The following is a 19,973-nucleotide window of genomic DNA, read 5'->3' on the forward strand; positions in this document are numbered from 1 at the left end:
TTCCATCTTTTAAGTGAAATTCTTTTGAGAGGTTTTCTGACATTTTTGAAAAATTGAAAATCCAAGATCGCGGGTCAAAGATGGCGTATATATGACGTCGTTATAACGTCGTAATTGGCACTTTGCTGTGATATGAAGCATCCCTTTTAATTTGTCGGCTTTACACACCTTATAAGTTGTGAACTCCTTTGGAGGTTCCTTCCCCCCCCTCCCTTTCGCTTACGAACGAGAAAAAATAAAACAGGCTAATGAAGGTTAAAACAGATACTACGAGGTACGGTCTGTTTTAAGGTGCAATATTATAAAAGACTATTACAAAGGACCAGATTAAAATCAGTGAAAAGATAAAAACTGGTGTACAGATACTCCGAGTACATTTGAACCCACCTCGACGGGATCCTGACATAATTAGAAGGATCAATACAAGGAAACATATGATCCACACAAACAGAATAACGAGATTCCTTCTGAAATTATATACTCGACAATTGCCTCGCCTTAACATGCCTTGAGCTGACATGTTGTCATTTAACCCAAACTGCATTACACACTTGCTATTAATTTGTACTTTTGCAAACCCGTCAAAGCCGAGAAATGCACGTCTCGTCTCCAACGAATTGTATCTTGTAGGAATGGATACAATATACAAGTGGCTATTGATTTCTAAAGACGCATGTACGCCGATATCGTCGTCATGTAACTGTGGCTTTGTCACTTTGTTTCCAGGTGCAATAAAGACGTACGCTAATCTCGTCTGCCTCTTCTTCAACTTTGTTGTGATATTGAGGAAGTGGCTCCTCCTGAGCCCAGCCTCTGCCCGGTGTTCAGTGCTTTGGGATTGCACAATGCTGTGGCCTTCATGAGAGTTGCCCAAGAGAACTGAGTAAGTCTCACCATACAAAGTAACTGAGGCAAAGGTTGCTCCGTGTTTGTCTTCTTGTATGTCAAAGGGCGAGTTTCTGTTGTGAAAAAACGCTCCAACATATCGAGCTGGGCTTTCAACTTTTGTCTCAATATGGTCAACAACTAAAAGAACTCCAGGTCTTAGCAGTACAAGAGCACGATACACACTTGCGAGTCCCAGGGAAGAACTGTACCAACCAGACATCTCGCCACTTACGAAAACAATTTCTTCAGATTGTGTCGCTGCAACAATTTCAGCGTGAGCAAGCCACACGTCTTCACCTTTGAAATTCATCCATTTTTCGCAGTCACCAATTTGGCCCTCAAAAGGCCCAGAACAAGTGGGCTTCGTTGTGGGGCCAAATAAAAGAACGTTATTCAGCCATGTGTATTTTGGCCCATAAAGAGCCTCCGTGATGAAAGGGACGCCGTTGGGTGCAAATACAAAGGAACCTTGGTCCGGGTGTTCGTGACCTGGATTGAAACTACGCCATCCTGTTATCCAGTCATAGGGTTTGCGTCTAACAATTTCGTTAACTGCCCTTCCGTGCAATACGCTGGACTTAAACGAAAGGAAAGTGCTCTTATGTCCGTCTTTATCCAAAGCGCCACCTCCATAAGTAACGACACCCCAGTCGTTAAAAACATGAAGTTGAGGTGTGTATGCATTAGGTGGCTCTGTCTCAGGAATGCTTGCATCAAAGAAAAGGAATTCAGTGTGTAGTGTGCAGAAACGATGTCCAAAGGAGCCTTTCAAATCAGGTTCTTCTAATCGTAACCTCCTAATTTTACTCGCGAGCCAGTTTCCGTAACCATTTCTCATGACAAAATTATCTAAGAAAACTAGTTGACTTTCGGGACCGTAAAACCAGTTGGAATTTGAATCAGCAATACCGACCGTCTCAGTAAATCCTGGAAGAATCGTGTAGTAAATGAACCAAAAGTGTTCTTGTAACCAAATGTTGTTTGTCAAATCAAGACCAAGGTGCCTCTTGGCCAAGAAAATGTACTGAGTCAGAGACCTTGAGGTATAAGAACCATAAGCAACTCCTTCCTCCATGGATCCATCTACGACATGGCCCAGAAGGAACATGGTCCTGTTCAGCATGTGATGAGCTCTTTCTTTCCAGACTTTGGCCTCTTTGTTGTGTTTTTCAACAACTAAGGCACCAGTGAACATTGCAACGTAATTTGTTGCAACGTGATTTTGAATATACTGCGTACCCCAAGAAAGCTTAAAGGATCTTTCGTAAAGTTCCTTACTGACGCCTGAGACCTTTTGAAGGATTTTTGATCGGAGTGTGTCATTAAGATGCTCGTACAAAAAATCGTAAGCCGTTGCCACAGCAACCAAGCTATGTGCCACGGGGACATCATCTACCATCGAAGCATTTACACGCCAGTTTGGTAAGGAGACAAAGGCTTCAAAGAATTGCATAGCAACATCCCTAGCTAAGAGATCCTTGTCGTTTAAAACACAATACATTGCTAGAGCACCAAAATTATTTCCATGATCTTCGTTCCATCTGCTGGAGAATTTCTTCCAATCACGCGGAGGAAGAAACCTTAATGGTTCGTACTTCATTTCTTCGGTTGCTTCCCTCAAGCGAGCGAAAATGTTGTGATGGGTTGTTTGTGCTTGCTGTTGTAAACGGTTGATATCAGTCGAGGAAAAATAGAGATTTGGGTGAATGGCCTGTTCTTCCCGTGTAACGTGTATTCCATAGAGCAACAAGAGGATCCTGCCAAAAAGGTGGCCGACGGTCGACATATCTTCAAACCTGATAAATAAAAGAGGGAAGGAATTGACAATTGAATGACTTAATAAATAACGTTTACTCTGACCTTGTGCACGAAGTGTTTGTTTAGAATGGAGCAGTCTTATTGGAAGATGTTTGAATAATTCATAACTTACCAAAATCTTGAATGAATCAAATTTAGACATAATTTTTCTGGCTTCATCGAGACCTTTTTTCCAAACGCAGTGTTGGTTGATATAGGTACCATTTAATTGAAAGATGCTCAAATAATTCATAAATTCTTAAAATCGGGATCTTCTTTTCTCACGTAGTATTTGTTGCGACAAGGGCAAAATAATTGTAAGGTGCTGAAATAATTAACAAAATTGATAACTCTGCAATGCAAATTACAAAGTCTTTGTTTCTTCATTAAAGAGCCTTCCATTTACTTAATTCACTCTTTGTTTGCGTGAGTGGCTGGCGCTTGTCATTTCTTTTGAGAATTGTACATCTAAATCAAAACAAAAAGGAAAATTGGATGGTTAAAATTATTTTTAAGCTATGGATTTCTTTCTACTATCCTTTTTATTCATTTCGCATGATTGTATTTAAAAAAAAACAGTTACACGAACAGGCTTAAGACGAAAGGATATTTTAAACATGACAAAAATTGATCATGATCAAGATAAGGCAAAAGAACGGTAGGGGAATTAAAACAAATTGAATTTCCAAAGGCATTTAAAGGTAAAAAAAGAAAATTAATTATCACAAGATATTCTAATATAAAATAACGGTAAGCACAAAGCTGCTTTTTCTTACCTTATTTCCTCTTTTGCTGTTGTTATCGGTGATGGTCATGTAGACGACTTTTGCTGTGAGTTCGTGCATATATATTATATATTCCCATAAAGTGCTTATTTGCTAAAGGCAAATAGCAAACATCGATTAAAGAATAATTTTGGACCGATAAAGAATCTTTACGCTTTAACTAATGGACTCCAATTGGAAGAGGCGCACATTTATTTCAGTTCAATTTAAACTGAATCACGGCATCAGCTTATTTAGAAAGTGTTTTATGTTACTCGGTGAATAACACAAAAATAATTAAAATTGTGATTGAGGGTGGTTATTCCCGCTCAGCTGTGCATACACCATAAAAGTTTTTGACATCTTTAATGTAAAGCAGGGCACAATACAATCGATTTGTTAGTAGACAAAAAAACTTCCATTAGTAAACATTGTCGCTTTTTCCGTGATTATCTACTACACTATTTTAGTAAGTTAAAAATCACGCAAAACTTAAAGTGTCTCGAAGATATTTTTTGATTTGAAATGGTTTAACGTAGGTAGCTAGGAAATGGTAGGTTTTTAGAATTTTTACAGATTGTGAGCTGAAATCTTTCGTTGTACTTATACAATTTAATATTTACTTTTTATATCGTAGCTACCAGCGTACTTAAGGAGAAAAAATGATTAATGAACATTCACCACGTGTCGTTCAACTTGTCCACTGGAAGCAATTTTTGTCGAGTTAAAGGAGACTACACCCGAGGGGACATGTCGCTGCAGGGACGTGTCGCAGCCGCATGTAGCAGCGACAAAACCATGTACTGCTCACACTGAGGAGAGATGTAGCAGGGACGCGTAGCTGGGACATGTAGCAACTACAAGACCACAATGTGTACACACAAACACACATGAAAAGTAGTAGAGACATGTCCCAGGGACATGTCACCCCGACACGGGTGGGGTAGTAGCCGGTAAAGAGAAAACTGTCTCGCTTATAACAAAGAAAAAAAAAACGATACGGCTGTAGACGGACAAATAGAAGTTCAGATGGTAAAGTAACATGTTGTCGTTAAGCCTGGATCGTGAGTAGTTCGGCATTACTATATTTTTCCATTTCCAATGAAAAAACTTTTGTTTTCATTTATATTATCATTATTCATAATAATGTTTTAAGAAAAACGACAATTTTTTTTAAGTTTTAAAGACATGTTTCGACAGAGCATCTGTCATCTTCAGTTGAATGGTTTACAAAGCACAGAGAGTTGAATAATAAGTAGATAAAAAATGCTAATTAAGACAAGTAATAACAACAGAACGTGAAAATGTGTGAATTAGAAGGATAATTTTAGATTTACATGGTGTAATTGCTGATTGAGGCAAGGTAGTTCCTTTTGAATATGGATAGCCTCCTTTGTCTTAAGTTGAAAGCTGGTAGAGGCGTGATCTAAAATATGAAAGCAATCTATTGAACACAAGGGCGACAACGTTCAGAATTCTGAAGGTGTTTGAAAATGTGTGAGGCCTTATCACTGGCTAAGTGCTCACGCACGCGTGTGGCAAAATGTCGGGTGGTTTCGCCGACATAACAGGCATTACAGCCCGCACATGCAAACTTATAAACCACACGCGAACGGAGACCGCCGGGGATAGGGTCTTTCACCCCAAAAAGATTACCGATCTTAAAAGAAGAAAAAACTAGTTTGATATCTAAATCATTACAATAGCGCTTAATTAAGTGTCTAATCTTTTTCTGAGTGACAACAGAAAAATAGCCTACGTACGGCAGCTTAAAGTAGAATGTGGGCAAAGTAGTAGGGAGGGAGTCCCCGGGACAATGGTTGCTATGGATACCAGTGATGTAACGTTTAACTACTTTTTCAATTAAATGGGCAGGGAAAAGGTTCTTTTTTAAAATTTCAGTAAGCTTGGTTATATCCTCGTGTAACCCCAGCCAGGTGTTGTTGATCTTGTAGGCCCGGTCGACAAGAGTTCTAATCAGACCTACTTTGTACGAGTACGAGGTGAAGCTAAAATAATTAGTTAATAGCCCAGTAAAGGTTAACCAAGCTTACTGAAATTTTAAAAAAGAACCTTTTCCCTGCCCATTTAATTGAAAAAATAGTTAAACGTTACATCACTGGTATCCATAGCAACCATTGTCCCGGGGACTCCCTCCCTACTACTTTGCCCACATTCTACTTTAAGCTGCCGTACGTAGGCTATTTTTCTGTTGTCACTCAGAAAAAGATTAGACACTTAATTAAGCGCTATTGTAATGATTTAGATATCAAACTAGTTTTTTCTTCTTTTAAGATCGGTAATCTTTTTGGGGTGAAAGACCCTATCCCCGGCGGTCTCCGTTCGCGTGTGGTTTATAAGTTTGCATGTGCGGGCTGTAATGCCTGTTATGTCGGCGAAACCACTCGACATTTTGCCACACGCGTGCGTGAGCACTTAGCCAGTGATAAGGCCTCACACATTTTCAAACACCTTCAGAATTCTGAACGTTGTCGCCCTTGTGTTCAATAGATTGCTTTCATATTTTAGATCACGCCTCTACCAGCTTTCAACTTAAGATAAAGGAGGCTATCCATATTCAAAAGGAACTACCTTGCCTCAATCAGCAATTACACCATGTAAATCTAAAATTATCCTTCTAATTCACACATTTTCACGTTCTGTTGTTATTACTTGTCTTAATTAGCATTTTTTATCTATTTATTATTCAACTCTTTGTGCTTTGTAAACCATTCAACTGAAGATGACAGATGCTCTGTCGAAACATGTCTTTAAAACTTAAAAAAATGTCGTTTTTCTTAAAATCTTTACGTGTCTGCTGTTCTCAAGGTCATAATAATGTATTTTGTATTTAACGCTGTTGCGTTGGTTGGCATGGATATGTGAGGTTAACTGAAACACGACAAGCAACTTCAAAAGAGAGGAATGGTAGAATTAATTGTATTGACCTAGCAGCAGTCATTTGTATCCTTCAAATTGTCAATTGTTTAAAATAAAATTCACACAGAGGATAGTCGAATCGGCCAATGCTTGTTCGAGACCGTAAAGGGCTTTAAAAGTGAGGAACGAATGATATTGTTTTGACTAAGGTAGACACACAATAACAAATAGTTTTCTTTCAGTTGAAGAAAAAATGCAGCTGAACACTGTTTCGCGAAAATCTGAAGGTGCTGACAAACAAGGGGAGATGTACCCGCAACATGCAGCAGGAACAAAACTACATGTGCCAAGGTACAAATGAAACAAACTTTAGCGGGGGACATGTTGCAGCGACATGTGCTCTTAAAACCATCAGCACACAATAGGGGCCGTGTCGCTGCAACATGTCCCCGCTACATTGTCTTGTGTAGGTACATTGTTGTATTTTGTCCCTGCTGCATGTCGCTGGGAGGCAAGGTGTTATGGGAGGTGCGGCGGCCTAATGATTGGTGCGCTGGACTTTGGATCGAACGGCCCGGGTTCGAGCCCTGGCCGGGGCACTGCGTTGTGTTCTTCGGCAAGACACTTTACTCTCACAGTGCCTCACGTCACCCAGGTGTATAAATGGGTACCAGCGAATTTACTGCTGGGGGGTAACCCTGCGATGTACTAGCACACCATCCAGGTGGGGAGTAGAAATACTCCTAGTCGCTTCATGCTACGGAAACCGTAATAGGCTCCGGCCCGATGGGCCACGAGGCTCGTGAGACTTAACCTTACATGTCGCTGGGACATGCCCTGGCAATGTGCCCCTTCTTGAGTTAGGAGCTTAACAATCTTCTGAATGCTGAGCCAGCGATGAACAAAAACGACAGAAGTATGTCTGTAAGACAGCTAAATGCCGAAGTTATCTTATGAAAATCAGATCTTTTTCTTCATTTTACTTCTGTCAATTGTAAGCGTCAGGTCAACGAATCATTGTTTCAAAATTTGGTTGAAATGTCAGTTCACGTCTCGACTTGAACCAAGCCACTTTCCCAATCAGCTGGACGGCAAGAGGGTAACTCTGAAATTCATGATAAAAATTTTATTTGGTATGTACGAAATGTAAGTTCGAGAACAGTTCTCAGGACCTTCAGTTTTAAAAGGGCTCCAGGGAAACGGGCTTCAAAATGGAAATGTAAAGGGCTCCAAGGCTCGAAACAGTCTGGGCTCCACGACATCGTGGACCCCCGGCAGTGATCCCAAGCTTTCATAATAAAACACAGGAACATGAATTTTGAAACACGCAGAGGAAGTCAAGCAAACTCGTCATTTGATTTACTTTCTTATCTAGATCAACCAAATAAATTTCAATGATTTACAAAGTTATTCTTTTCACTTACTTATCATCTTGTCTCGTGAAAGGAACTGTGTCACGGATTTTTGCCAAATAAAGACATAAGAAACTGGCCACCAAATTGAGTGAAATATAAAAATAACCACTTAAAACTAGTGAAGGAACATTTCAATAACACAGCAAATACAAAAGAAGGTATGGATGGAAAAAATTTAAGTAGAAACAGACTGCGTTATGAGTGTTTGAAAAACTTTGGGGTGAACAGTTTTCGGGGTTTTTTTTGCAACTTTTAATTATAACGCCTGGGAGACATGTTTATTTGTAGTGAAGCTTGGTTTTGCCATTTAGATCCATGAGTAATTTCTTCTAAGTTTCATGGCGAGTATTTGACAGATCTTAGTAAAAATTTAGGCTAAGCAAAGCCGTGACACAGTCCCTTCAAGTAACGGATCACAGTATACAAACGCTTACGAAAAACGTTTTAACTTAAGACTAACTTTCAAGTCCAATGGATTCGTATTCTAAAACGAACCAGTCAGTAGGATGCGATAAGTTTTTAATTAGGCAATTTGCTTTAAGTTTAAATCCAGTATCCTCATCACATCTCCCTGTCTAAGAGTTTACACCTATTTCGTATATAGGATAAAAATTGTGAGCTACCCAACCTAAGGACGTTGCAATTACATTGTAATTTAAGAGACAAACATAACTTGCATTTATTACAGTACTACAAATCTCAACAATCAATATTTATACAATTATACTGGCCTACCTATTTCATATATATATAAATGTAGAAAACCCAAACAAACTTCAACCAAGTAAAAGCATCACTTGCAATAATTTTAGTTTCAAAGATCCTAGCAAATTATGTGTGCCTGTGGTAGACTTGTTTCGGTTAAACTGTTGAAAACAACTAGCTACCCAAACCTCGAACATCACTTACAAAAAATCGTCATTTTTCTTAAAAAACTTTTTTGATGGATTTCCCATCATCCTCTGTTATAGAGCGGTTTTCACTTGAGTGTCGAAAGTTAATTGCGTTTGCTTTGGTTTTGCATTGCTACGCTTGGTGATTGGCTTAAAAATTTCGCGCCACTTTCTCAGCCAATCAGAACTAAAACCAAAACCAATCGTGACTCGCTCGCGCACGTTTTCCCGCGCTTTGTGTCAGCTACATGTATTTGCTTCAAGTTTTGATTGGTTCACTGGATTGTCAGTGTTCTTTGTGATTGGCCAGAGTAATTACTTTGGTTTTGGTTTTACGACACTCAATTGAAAACTGCTCTAACAGATTTGCAAATTACTAGTTTGTGTTAAACCAGGCTCGTTTAACTGTTGAAAACAGTGAACTTTGAAAGCCATAGAATCCCTTACATTACAAAACTTTTTTTACTTAAAGACAAGGTTTGATGGATTTTCCATCTTCGTCTGTTGCAACATATTGCAAATTAATTGAATTTATGTTATTTTAAAAATGCTAACAATACAAGGTATGTAATGCATAGTTATTCATAATTCGAAAGGCAAAATGTCAGATTGATATGGAAAATTTGTTCATTGAGATTAGGTTTTTCCCAAAGCTCAGTAATCAATATTCATGCTAGAAAAGTGTGAGCTTTCCAACCCAAGGAGCTCTGGCGAATTAAGTAAAAGAAACATTACTTGCAATAATTCATTTTAGTTTTTACTCACATCAGCGATCAATATTTAGGGCAGCTTGTGCTATTGTCATGCAAACCGTCATCAATTTTGGGTACATATAGATGTTATATTTCAATGAAATATCTGAACACGGTCGTTGTATCTTTCAGACACAACCAGCTGACCATTGGTAAAAAATGCTACAGCTGACGGCAGCTTAAATTCTCCTACATTCTCGCCTTTTGTTCCAAACTTGCAAATGAACTTTCCATTCATTTCAAATACTTGTATTCTATTATTCCAAGAATCACAGACCATCAGATGTCCCGATTTGTTTACTGACAAGCAACGCGGGTTATTAAATTCCCCATCCCCTCCACCCTGCTTTCCAAAAGTGAATTTAAAATCTCCTTTCCTGTCGAAAACCTTAACACAATGTTCATGACCGTCTGACACTATAATTTTTTCGTCATACTGAACACAATGAGTGGGGCATGTGAAAAAGCCCTGCTCGCCTATCTGCATTAAAAACTCACCATTAGGAGAAAAGATCTTAATCAGTTTATTGCCTGAATCAGCAACGATAATATTTCCACTGCTGTTTATAGATAAACCATGAGGATTGCAGAGCTGATTATTGAGGCTTCCTTGACTTCCAAAGGTACCTAGGTACTCGCCCAGTCCGCTGAAAATCTGGATCCTGTGGTTTTCAGAATCTGCTACGAAAATGTTTCCATTTTTGGCAAAAGCTATTCCAATGGGCTTGTTAAACTGTCCCTCGTTACTTCCTTGTCGACCAAAGGATCTCAAGTAGTTGCCTTCACTGCTGAATATTTGAACCCTGTGGTTGGACAGCTCAGTCACAGCAATGTCATTAGAGTCATTCACCGCCAATCCACAAGGAGAGTTAAGCATTCTAATGGAGGAACCTTTCCTTCCAAAGGATAAAAGTGGTGTGAACTGCATTGGTTTGACTTGGACAGGGAAAGGACTGTCGCGGACATTTTCCTCGTTGATCTTTACTGACACTTTACATGTGCCCTGATGGCTTGGAAAATAGCTGATCTTGTAGATTCCATCTTGGGATTCTTTGATTAGCACTTCCGTCACGTACTCTCGTCCTCTTTCGTCGGAAATTTCTACCGTCACTAAGTCGCTCTTATTGTAACATTGTCTTCCCTCGGCATCCTTTGTGATCAAAACAAACATTGCTTCACGTCCAACGATTGCGTCTCTGAGACCTTGACCTTCGGCAACAGATTGATTTGCTTTTGTTTGGCGCAGTATTTGAAACGAACCAATCTCTTGGGTGTTGACAAAATCGAAGACCTTTTGATTTTCCACGAAGGCTAAAACAGGAAGGCCTTCCGATTCACGCTTCGCTACGGTTTCAGCAACGCCGGATACTCCGCCAACGATTGTCTCTAATGTTTCCTTCATTTGAACAATTTCAGCGTTTGTACTCCGTGTTAATAGTTTTTCAGCTTGTTCCAGCGATGATCCGATGGCATTAATTTCATGCTCCATCTCGGTCTTTTGAGTTGTTAGACCCTCAAGTGATTTTTTTGTCTGGTTTTCAACCGCTTCAAAAATACTTTGTTTCTTCGCTTCAGTGGCAGCAATGATCTTGTCAGCAAACGTTTGGACATCTTTCTTTACGCTTTCGCTTTGCTGTGTCAGTTTAGCGCAGTCTTCTTCAAGTTGACTAACTGCATTCACCTTTGCTTGCAAGTTATGTCTTTGAGTTTCAATTAAAGATCTCATCTGAGTCTTCTGCCGTTCAGCTTCTTCTTCTATGTGTTCCAGACCGTGACCAGCGTGTTCCAGGGTAACGCAAGTTTGACAAACGGCTGCTTGACAATTCTTGCAGAAGTATCTCAGCTCTTCATTCTGGTGTCGTTGCTTTGTGCAAAACACAGGTCGTTTCAAGACGTCCTCATAGTCCTTGTCTTGAAACTCTTTAAGCGCCAGAACTCGATGATCTTTATAGCTGCGGATAATGTTGTGACCACTAACGCATCCCTCACACCAGAAAGAACTGCACTGGAAACAGTAGTTACACTCGGAGCTTTTCTTGTCGCAATTTCCACATTTTACTTGGCCGCTGTTACATTCTTTTATAGTCAAAACATCGATCATACCGTTCAGATAGAAACTTGTTGGAAGATCTTTCAGATCGCCACTCTCGGGTACTCTGCTAAGTGCTTGACAGTTCGGACATTTGATTGTTCCTCGGCCATTAAAGCTTGCTCGGTGCCATTTCCTTAAGCAATGCAGACAGAAACTGTGTAAACATGGAAGCTGTTTCGGTTCCGTAAATATGCTCGTGCACACCGAACAAGACACTTCTTCGCGAAGGTTATGAAGCAGCGTTTTGATGTCCATGTCTGCTGTTAGCAAAATTAGTGAGAATGAAAGGAAAATTACAAACAAACGTTGACACTTTGTAGGCTTCTCGGAACTCTAGATTATTTATAAATATTGCGCAAGGCATGTGACTTCCTTTCTTGCGCACGCATGCAACTGGATACGAAATGTAAATAATACAAGTTAAGGGTCTTGTGACTTTGTTTTCTGTCACGCCTGCATTATTTTATTTGATATATAATGATGACCTTGTCCGTTATACTAGCCAATGACTGAGCGTTGTTATCATAAACAGAAAGCAAAATTACAAACGTTTACAGTTCGCCGTTTGAAGGCTTCTCGGAGCTATTAACACTGAATTTATAAATAATATTGCGTAAGGCGTGACTGACTTTCTATTTGCGTATGCATGCAACTAGATATGAAATGTAAATATTATAAAAGTCTTGTGACTTTTTATTCTGTCTGCCTTTGTTATGATGACCTCTTCCGTTGTACTAGCCAATGACTGAGCTTTGTTATGTTAAAAAAGAGTCCTTATTGTTTTGTTTTGGTTTCAGATTCTCAGAAATCAGTGACCTTATAATTTATGGCTCTCCACGTTCCGCCCTTGTTAAAACATGTCATCATGTTAGAACGCGAACAGAAACAAGAGAAATCGTTTACAGTTGTCTACAATACAAAGATTATGAAGCGACATTTTGATATCCATAATAATTTAATTATTAATAGTCATGTAGCATCAAAGCACAGTTTCAGCCATCAGTCAGCATCAGTTCACAATGTCTATTCTTCACTGAACTCGACTGTCTCGACTAAGTCATGTGATTATATTTTACCATCTTTCGACGACCTTTCAGTTCTGTTCGAACTAATCACTGGACTAAATTATAAGAGGATTTTAATTGTTTTCCTTCAGTTTCTAATGATCTAATCGCAAAACGTGTTGACACTGGAAGTGAGGTGTTCCGCTCTTGCTGAAGCCGTATGGCATAAAATTAACGAAGTTATTAAGATAATTAAGAGAATAGTCTGTATAACGTGATCCCGAAATAACTCATTTTCGGAGTGAGATGCAATTCAATAGTTTATTTATGCCATTTTACTTCGAGATCCCTTCTTTCTCAACTTACAAATGTTATAGACAAAAACAATAAAAATGAACCTTCCAACTTAAGACAATTTGGCATTCCAGTTCCAAAAGCATTTTTCTAAAGAAAAAATCACAAACCGTGAAGAGCTACAAACGTTAGGCAAGCGTGACGAGCGTGACCAATCTGTCACACGACAACATTCGAGCATGGCGTCGACCAACACAAGGTCCCGGGGGGGAGGGGGGGGGGACTGCCACATGAAACGGACGGGGATGCTCGTCGGAAATTTTGAAAAGAACCCCTAAAAGAGACCAATCTGGGTGTGGCTCAAGCTTTTCTTGACCCCTAAAAGAGACCAAAAAACTAAGAATGGAGTTTATATTTGTATATTTCTTCGTGTGTAACCCTAAACGAGACCATTATGGCTAAAAATACTGGCGTTTTGCCCGGAACACCCTAAGCGAGACCAAAAATCCGACATTTACACCCCTAAGCGAGACGACGAGCATCCCCGTCACTTTCATATGCGAGTTCCCCCCCCCCCCCCGGCACAAGGTAACATTCTTTCGTTCGCTTTCGTGACAGCATTACCGCTTGGATGTATGTTGCTAGCCAGTGTTTGAAATCCAGCAATTACCGAATAGATACTAACTAGTAGGTCAAAGAAATTCCTGTAGCCCTCAAAGAAAAAAGCTGGTGTTTATATCGGACAAATGAAAAGATTCTAGACAAGTAATGGCTTTATTGCATTTTGAAAACAGCAGTGATTATTGTTAAATTGGTACTTTCTCCCATTTGTTATCTTTAATCACCTTGAAAAAAGAAATGACAATAGTGTTTTCATGGCATCATATACGGTCTAGGTCAGAGGTGAAGACAAGGAAAACTAACAACAACCTCTGTTACCAAAAATATCAGAATTATAGAGCTTTCTAGTGTGACAGAACAAAACTGTGACAACTTTTTGAGAATAACATTAATTTAATCAGCTGATTTAATACGAGTAGTCTGTTTATTCCACCTTTCATTTCACCATTTAAATAATATTGTAGTCCACCTATTATATTATGGTCCTTTAAATATTATAGTCCATTTTCAGCGTTAAGCTTTTGTAATTATTTCTTTCTTTGGTAAAAAGCATCTCCAAATAGTTTCTCTGAAGATAAATCCATTGACACTCGAGTAGAGGTTTTATCTCTTCGTTTAAAAATGAGATGTCACTCACTGGCTATGGAATTTGGTCCTCATTTCCGTGACAAGCAAAATTAACTGTAGTGATTTTTCACGGTAATTTTGACCAACCAAAGGCCAGAAAAGTGTTCGCTTTTTAAGAAAATCAATTCCAGCCCAATCTTTAACCCAGCTTCTTTACAAAATAATTTGTTTCATGAAATCATCACAATCCACATTAGTAAGATAAGTCCAAAAATTATATATACTGTGCGAACGAGCCTTGTTAATTTAAATACACGTCGACCAGATCTTTTCAGGTAGAGTAACACAACGAAACCAAGAATCCACCCAAAAATAATCAGAACATTTGTTTTTGAACAGTTCAATTGGCAATTGGCACGCTTGGACATGCACTGCGTTGATGTGTTATTGTATAACCCAAAGTCTATCACACACTTGTTACCAACTTGGACTCTTGCAAACCCGTCAAAACTGAGAAAAGATCGCCTTCCCTTTGACGAATTGTACTTGGTAGCAATGGACACACGACACGGGAGGCCATTGATTTCTAAAGACGCATGTACGCCACTTTCCTTGCCTTGTAATTTTGGTTTTGTAACTTTGTTTCCAGGTGCAACAAAAACGTACGCTAATCTCGTCTGCCTGTTCTTCAGCTTTGTTGTGATGTTGAGGAAGTGAGTCTTTCTTCGCCCAGCTTCGGCGCGATATTCGATGCTCTGGGATCGTACAATGCTGTGTCCTTCGTGAGAGTTGGTCCAATGAACTAGGTAAGTTTCATTCTGCAAAGTAATTGAGCCAAAGGTTGCTCCGTCTTTGTCTTTTTGCACCTCAAAAGAGGTGTTTCTATTATGAAAAAAGGCTCCAACGTCTCGCGTAGGGCTTTCCACTCTTTTCTCAATATGGTCAACAACTAAAAGAACTCCAGGTCTTAAAAGTACAAGAGCACGATACACACTTGCGAGTCCCAGGGAAGAACTGTACCAACCAGACATCTCGCCACTCATGAAAACAACTTCTTCGGTTTGTGTAGCAGCAACAATTTCAGCGTCAGCGAACCAAAATGTCTCGCCTCTGTAATTCATCCACTTTCCACAGTCTCCAATTTGTCCCTCAAAAGGCCCAGAACAAGTGGGCTTCGTTGTGGGGCCAAATAAAAGTACGTTGTTCAGCCATGTGTATTTTGGCCCATAAAGTGCCTCCGTGATGAAAGGGACGCCGTTGGGTGCAAATACGAAGGAACCTTGGTCCGGGTGTTCGTGACCTGGATGGAAACTACGCCATCCTGTTATCCAGTCATAGGGCTTGCGTCTGACAATTTCGTTTACTGCCCTTCCATGCAATACGCTGGACTTAAACGAGAGGAAAGTACTCCTCTGACCTTCATTGTCCAAAGCACCTCCTCCGTAAGTTACAACACCCCAGTCTTCGAAAACATGAAATTGAGGTGTGCGTGCTATAGGCGGTTCTTTCTCAGGAATGCTAGCATTGTAAAAAAGGAATTCAGTGTGCAGAGTACAATAGCTATGCCCGAAGGTGCCTCTAAGTGTTCTGTCTTGCAACCGCATCTTCCGAATTTTACTTGCGAGCCAGTTTCCATAACCTTTTCTCAGGACATAATTATCTAAGAAAACGAGTTGGCTTTCAGGACCGTAAAACCAGTTGGAATTTGAATCAGCAATACCGACTGTCTCGGTAAATCCTGGAAGAATTGTGTGGTAAATGAACCAAAAGTGTTCTTCTAACCAAATGTTTCTTGTCAAATCAATACCAAGGTGCCTCTTGGCCAAGAAAATGTACTGAGTCAGAGACCTTGAGGTATAAGAACCATAAGCAGCTCCTTCCTCCATACATCCATCTATGACATGGCTCAGAAGGAACATGGTCCTGTTCAACATGTGATGAGCTCTTCCCTTCCAGACTGTGGACTCTTTGTTGTGTTTTTCAACAACTAAGGCACCAGTGAACAAAGCGACGTAATTAGTTGCAACGTGATTTTGAATATATTGCGTACCCCAAGAAAGCTTGAAGGATCTTCCGTAAAGTTCCTTACTGACGTCTGAGACCTTTTGAAGGATTTTTGATCGGAGTGTGTCATTAAGATGCTCGTACAAAAAATCGTAAGCCGTTGCCACAGCAACCAAGCTATGTGCCACGGGGACATCATCTACCATCGAAGCATTTACACGCCAATTGGGCAAAGACACAAAGGCTTCAAAGAATCAAACTGCATAGCAACATCCCTAGCTAAAAGATCCTTGTCGTTTAAAACACAATACATTGCTAGAGCACCAAAATTATTTCCATGATCTTCGTTCCATCTGCTGGAGAACTCCTTCCAATCACGCGGAGGAAGAAACCTTGAAGGCTTGTTCTTCATTTCATCGGCTGCTTCCTTCAAACGAGCGAAAATGTTGCCATGGGTTGTTCGTGCTTGCTGTTGTAAACGATTTATATCATTCGAGGAAAAATACAGATTTGGGTGAATGGCTTCTTCTTCCCGTGTAACGTGTATTCCATATAGCAACAAGAGGATCCTGGCAAAAAGGTGGCTGGTGGTCGACATATCTTCAAACCTGTTAAATAAAAGAGGGAATTGGCAATTGAATGGCTTAATAAATAACGTTTTCATTTACCTTGCGCGCGGAGTGTTTGTACAGAATGGAGTAGTTTGATTGGTAGATGCTCAAATTATTCATAACTTGCCAAAATCTTGAAAGAATCAAATTAAAACATAATTTTTCTGGCTTCATTGAGACCTTTTTTCCTCGCGCAGTGTTGGTGGAAATGGGTTAAATTTAATTGAAAAATGCTCAAATAATTCATTAATTCTTAAAATAAATTTTTTTGTCACGTAGTGTTTGTTGCGACAAGGGCAATATAATTGTAAGGTGCTGAAAAAAATAACAAAATTGATAAGTCTGCAATGCAAATTATAAAGTCTTTGTTTCTTCATTTAAAGAGCCTTCCATTTACTTAATTCACTGCTTGTTTACGTGAATGACTGGCGCTTGTCTTTATTTTAAGAATTATACATCTAAATCAAAACAAAAAGGAAAATTCGATGGTTAAAATTATTTTTTAAGCTATAGATTTCTTTCTACTTTACTTTTTATTCATTTTACATCATTGTATTTTAAAGAAACAGTTACACGAACAGGCTTAAGACGAAAAAATATTTATAACACGACTAAAAGTGATCATGATCAAGATAAGGCTAAAAAATAAGGGAATTAAAACAAATTGAATTTCCAAAGGCATTTAAAGTTAAAAAAAAGAAAATTAATTATCACGAGGCTAGGTATTCTAATATAAAATAACGGTAACCACAAAGCTGCTTTTTCTTACCTTATTTCCTCTTTTGCTGTTGTTATCGGTGATGGTCACGTAGACGACTTTTTGCTGTGAGTTCGTGCATATATATTATATATTCCCATAAAGTGCTTATTTGCTAAAGGCAAATAAGCAAACATCGATTAAAGAATAATTTTGGACCGATAAAGAATCTTTACGCTTTAACTAATGGACTCCAATTGGAAGAGGCGCACATATATTTTAGTTAATTTTAATCTGAATCACGGCAGCAGCTTTTTTAAGAAGGGATTTAGTTTACTCGGTGAATAAAATAAAAAATAATTTAAATTGTCATTGAAGGTGGTTATTTCCGCTCAGCTGTGTATACACCATAAAAGTTCTTGACATCTTTAATGTAAGGCATGGCACAATACAATCGATTTGTTAGTAGACAAAAAAACTTCCATTAGTAAACATTGTCACTTTTTCCGTGATTATCTACTACACTATTTTAGTAAGTTAAAAATCACGCAAAACTTAAAGTGTCTCGAAGATATTTTTTGATTTGAAATGGTTTAACGTAGGTAGCTAGGAAATGGTAGGTTTTTAGAATTTTTACAGATTGTGAGCTGAAATCTTTCGTTGTACAATTTAATATTTACTTTTTATATCGTAGCTACCAGCGTACTTAAGGAGAAAAAATGATTAATGAACATTCACCACGAGTAGTTCAAATTGTCCACTGAAAGCAATTTTTGGCGAGTTAAAGGAGTCTACACCCGAGGGGACATGTCGCTGCAGGGACGTGTCGCAGCCGCAAGTAGCAGCGACAAAACCATGTACTGCTCACACTGAGGAGAGATGTGGCAGGGACGTGTAGCTGGGACATGTAGCAACTACAAGACCACAATGTGTACACACAAACACACATGAAAAGTAGTAGAGACATGTCCCAGGGACTTGTCACCCCGGTGGGGTAGTGGCCGGTGAAGAGAAAACTGTCTCGCTATAACAAAGAAAAAAAAAACCGAGACGGCTGTGGACGGACAAATAGAAGTTCAGATGGTAAAGTAACTTGGAGTCGTTAACATCATTCCATTTTCAATGACAAAACGTTTATTTTCATTATCGCGAAACTCGGTTGGACTATGGAGCCACGTTTGAAGCGAGTCTTTAAAGCATATATTTTCATTATTAATAATAATATATTTTGTATTTAGCGCTATTGTGCTGGTTGGCATGGATATATGAGCTTAACTGAAACACGACAAGCAACTTCAAAAAGAGAGAAATGGCAAAAATTGTATTGACCTAGCAGAAATCATTCGTATTCTTCAAATCTTCAACGCTTTGAAAAAAAAACACTTTAAAATAAAATCTAGCAATATGGTTAAGAAACAACGTTTCGCCGTACGTCCTCAAAATGGCATTTTCAAGTTCAAAGTGTCAGTGTCAAGTGCGATGGCTATTTATGAATATTATTAAAATATGCAACCACCAAGTGAGTCTTTCTGAAGAATTACAGCATGATGGGCTGGAGCTCGGATTTTTTCCGAGTTTCTATAAAAATTTATCACGCTGATTATAATATGGCTGATTATAATATCGTTATGAGGACGGCGAAACGTTGGTCCTTCCTTATATCGCTAGTTTTTCTAAATGTTTTAACAAAACATCTTTAATTATGATCTTTAAAAGAAAATACAGAAATTGATAACACTACCCGCAGAAGTTAGTCGGAATGGCCGATGCTTGTTCGAGACCGTGAGAGTTTTAAAAATGTGGAACTTATAATCTTGTTTTGACAAAGGTAAGCTGAAAGGTGATTGCAATGTTGCTATGAGCTGGGTACTAGAAGGTAAAAGGAGAAAGGGAAGGCCAAAAACCACTTGGAGACGTACAGTTATGAAAGAAAGGCAAGACCGCAGCAACCAATCGGGAAGGGTGGAAAAGTTCTGTAAAGGGCCTTTGTGCCACAAGGCATGGGGAGGATAGGTGAAGGGGAAGGTAAAGGTGGACAAAGGTGGACGCACAATTACAAATATTTATCTTTCAGTTGAAAAAAAAAATGCATCTGAATACTGTGTTTCGCGACGGTCTGAAGGTGCTGACAGACAAAGGGAGATGTCGCCGCAACATATAGCAGGAATTGCATGTGCCAAGGGACACATTCAACAAAATTTAGCGGGGACATCTAGAAGCGCTCTAAAAGCATCAGCACACACAAGAGGCCGTATCGCTGCAACATGTCCCCGTATATTGTCTTGTGCAGGTACATGTTATGATTTTGTTCCTCCTGCATGTCGCTGGGAGGGGAGGTGTTATGGGAGGTGCAGCGGCCTAATGGTTAATGCGCTGGATTCCGGATCGAAAGGCCTGGGTTCGAGCCCTGGCCGGCCACCGGGCCACTGCGTTGTGTTGTCGGGCAAGTCACTTTACTCTCACAGTGCCTCTCTTCACCTGCAGGTGTATAAATAGGTGGTAGCGAATTAAATGCTGGGAAGGGGGTAACCCTGCAATGGACTAGATCCCATCCAGGGGGGAGTAGAAATACTCCCTGCCCCTATATGCTACAGAAACCGGGATAAGCTCCGGCGAGTATCGGCCACTTTGCTCGAGGCTTTACTTACATGTCTGTTCTTGTGTCAGGAGCTTAACTATTTTCTGAATACTGAG

General features: G+C 39.4%; 2 protein-coding genes and 1 pseudogene across 3 annotated transcripts; all 3 read right to left on the reverse strand.

Moving 5' to 3' along the window:
- Positions 1-243: 243 nt before the first annotated feature.
- Positions 244-2,674, reverse strand: LOC144630856 (dermatan-sulfate epimerase-like protein). Its single transcript, XM_078489209.1, has one exon. The coding sequence runs from the start codon at positions 2,672-2,674 to the stop codon at positions 287-289; it is 2,388 nt and encodes a 795-aa protein (XP_078345335.1). The 3' UTR covers positions 244-286.
- A 6,364-nt stretch (positions 2,675-9,038) lies between these two features.
- Positions 9,039-11,745, reverse strand: LOC144630530 (E3 ubiquitin-protein ligase TRIM45-like). Its single transcript, XM_078488889.1, has one exon. It carries the CDS (start codon positions 11,734-11,736, stop codon positions 9,484-9,486), a length of 2,253 nt encoding a protein of 750 aa, XP_078345015.1. The 5' UTR covers positions 11,737-11,745; the 3' UTR covers positions 9,039-9,483.
- A 2,452-nt stretch (positions 11,746-14,197) lies between these two features.
- Positions 14,198-17,377, reverse strand: LOC144630860 (dermatan-sulfate epimerase-like protein; annotated as a pseudogene). The gene is made up of 2 exons (XR_013566644.1): positions 17,352-17,377; positions 14,198-16,579 (listed from the first exon to the last, which is right to left on the reverse strand). The product of XR_013566644.1 is annotated as a dermatan-sulfate epimerase-like protein (transcript).
- Positions 17,378-19,973: the final 2,596 nt, after the last annotated feature.

The sequence above is a fragment of the Oculina patagonica genome, chromosome 11, assembly GCF_052425735.1.
Source record: "Oculina patagonica isolate OP01 chromosome 11, crgOcupat, whole genome shotgun sequence".
In the NCBI taxonomy this organism is placed as follows: Eukaryota; Metazoa; Cnidaria; class Anthozoa; order Scleractinia; family Oculinidae; genus Oculina; species Oculina patagonica.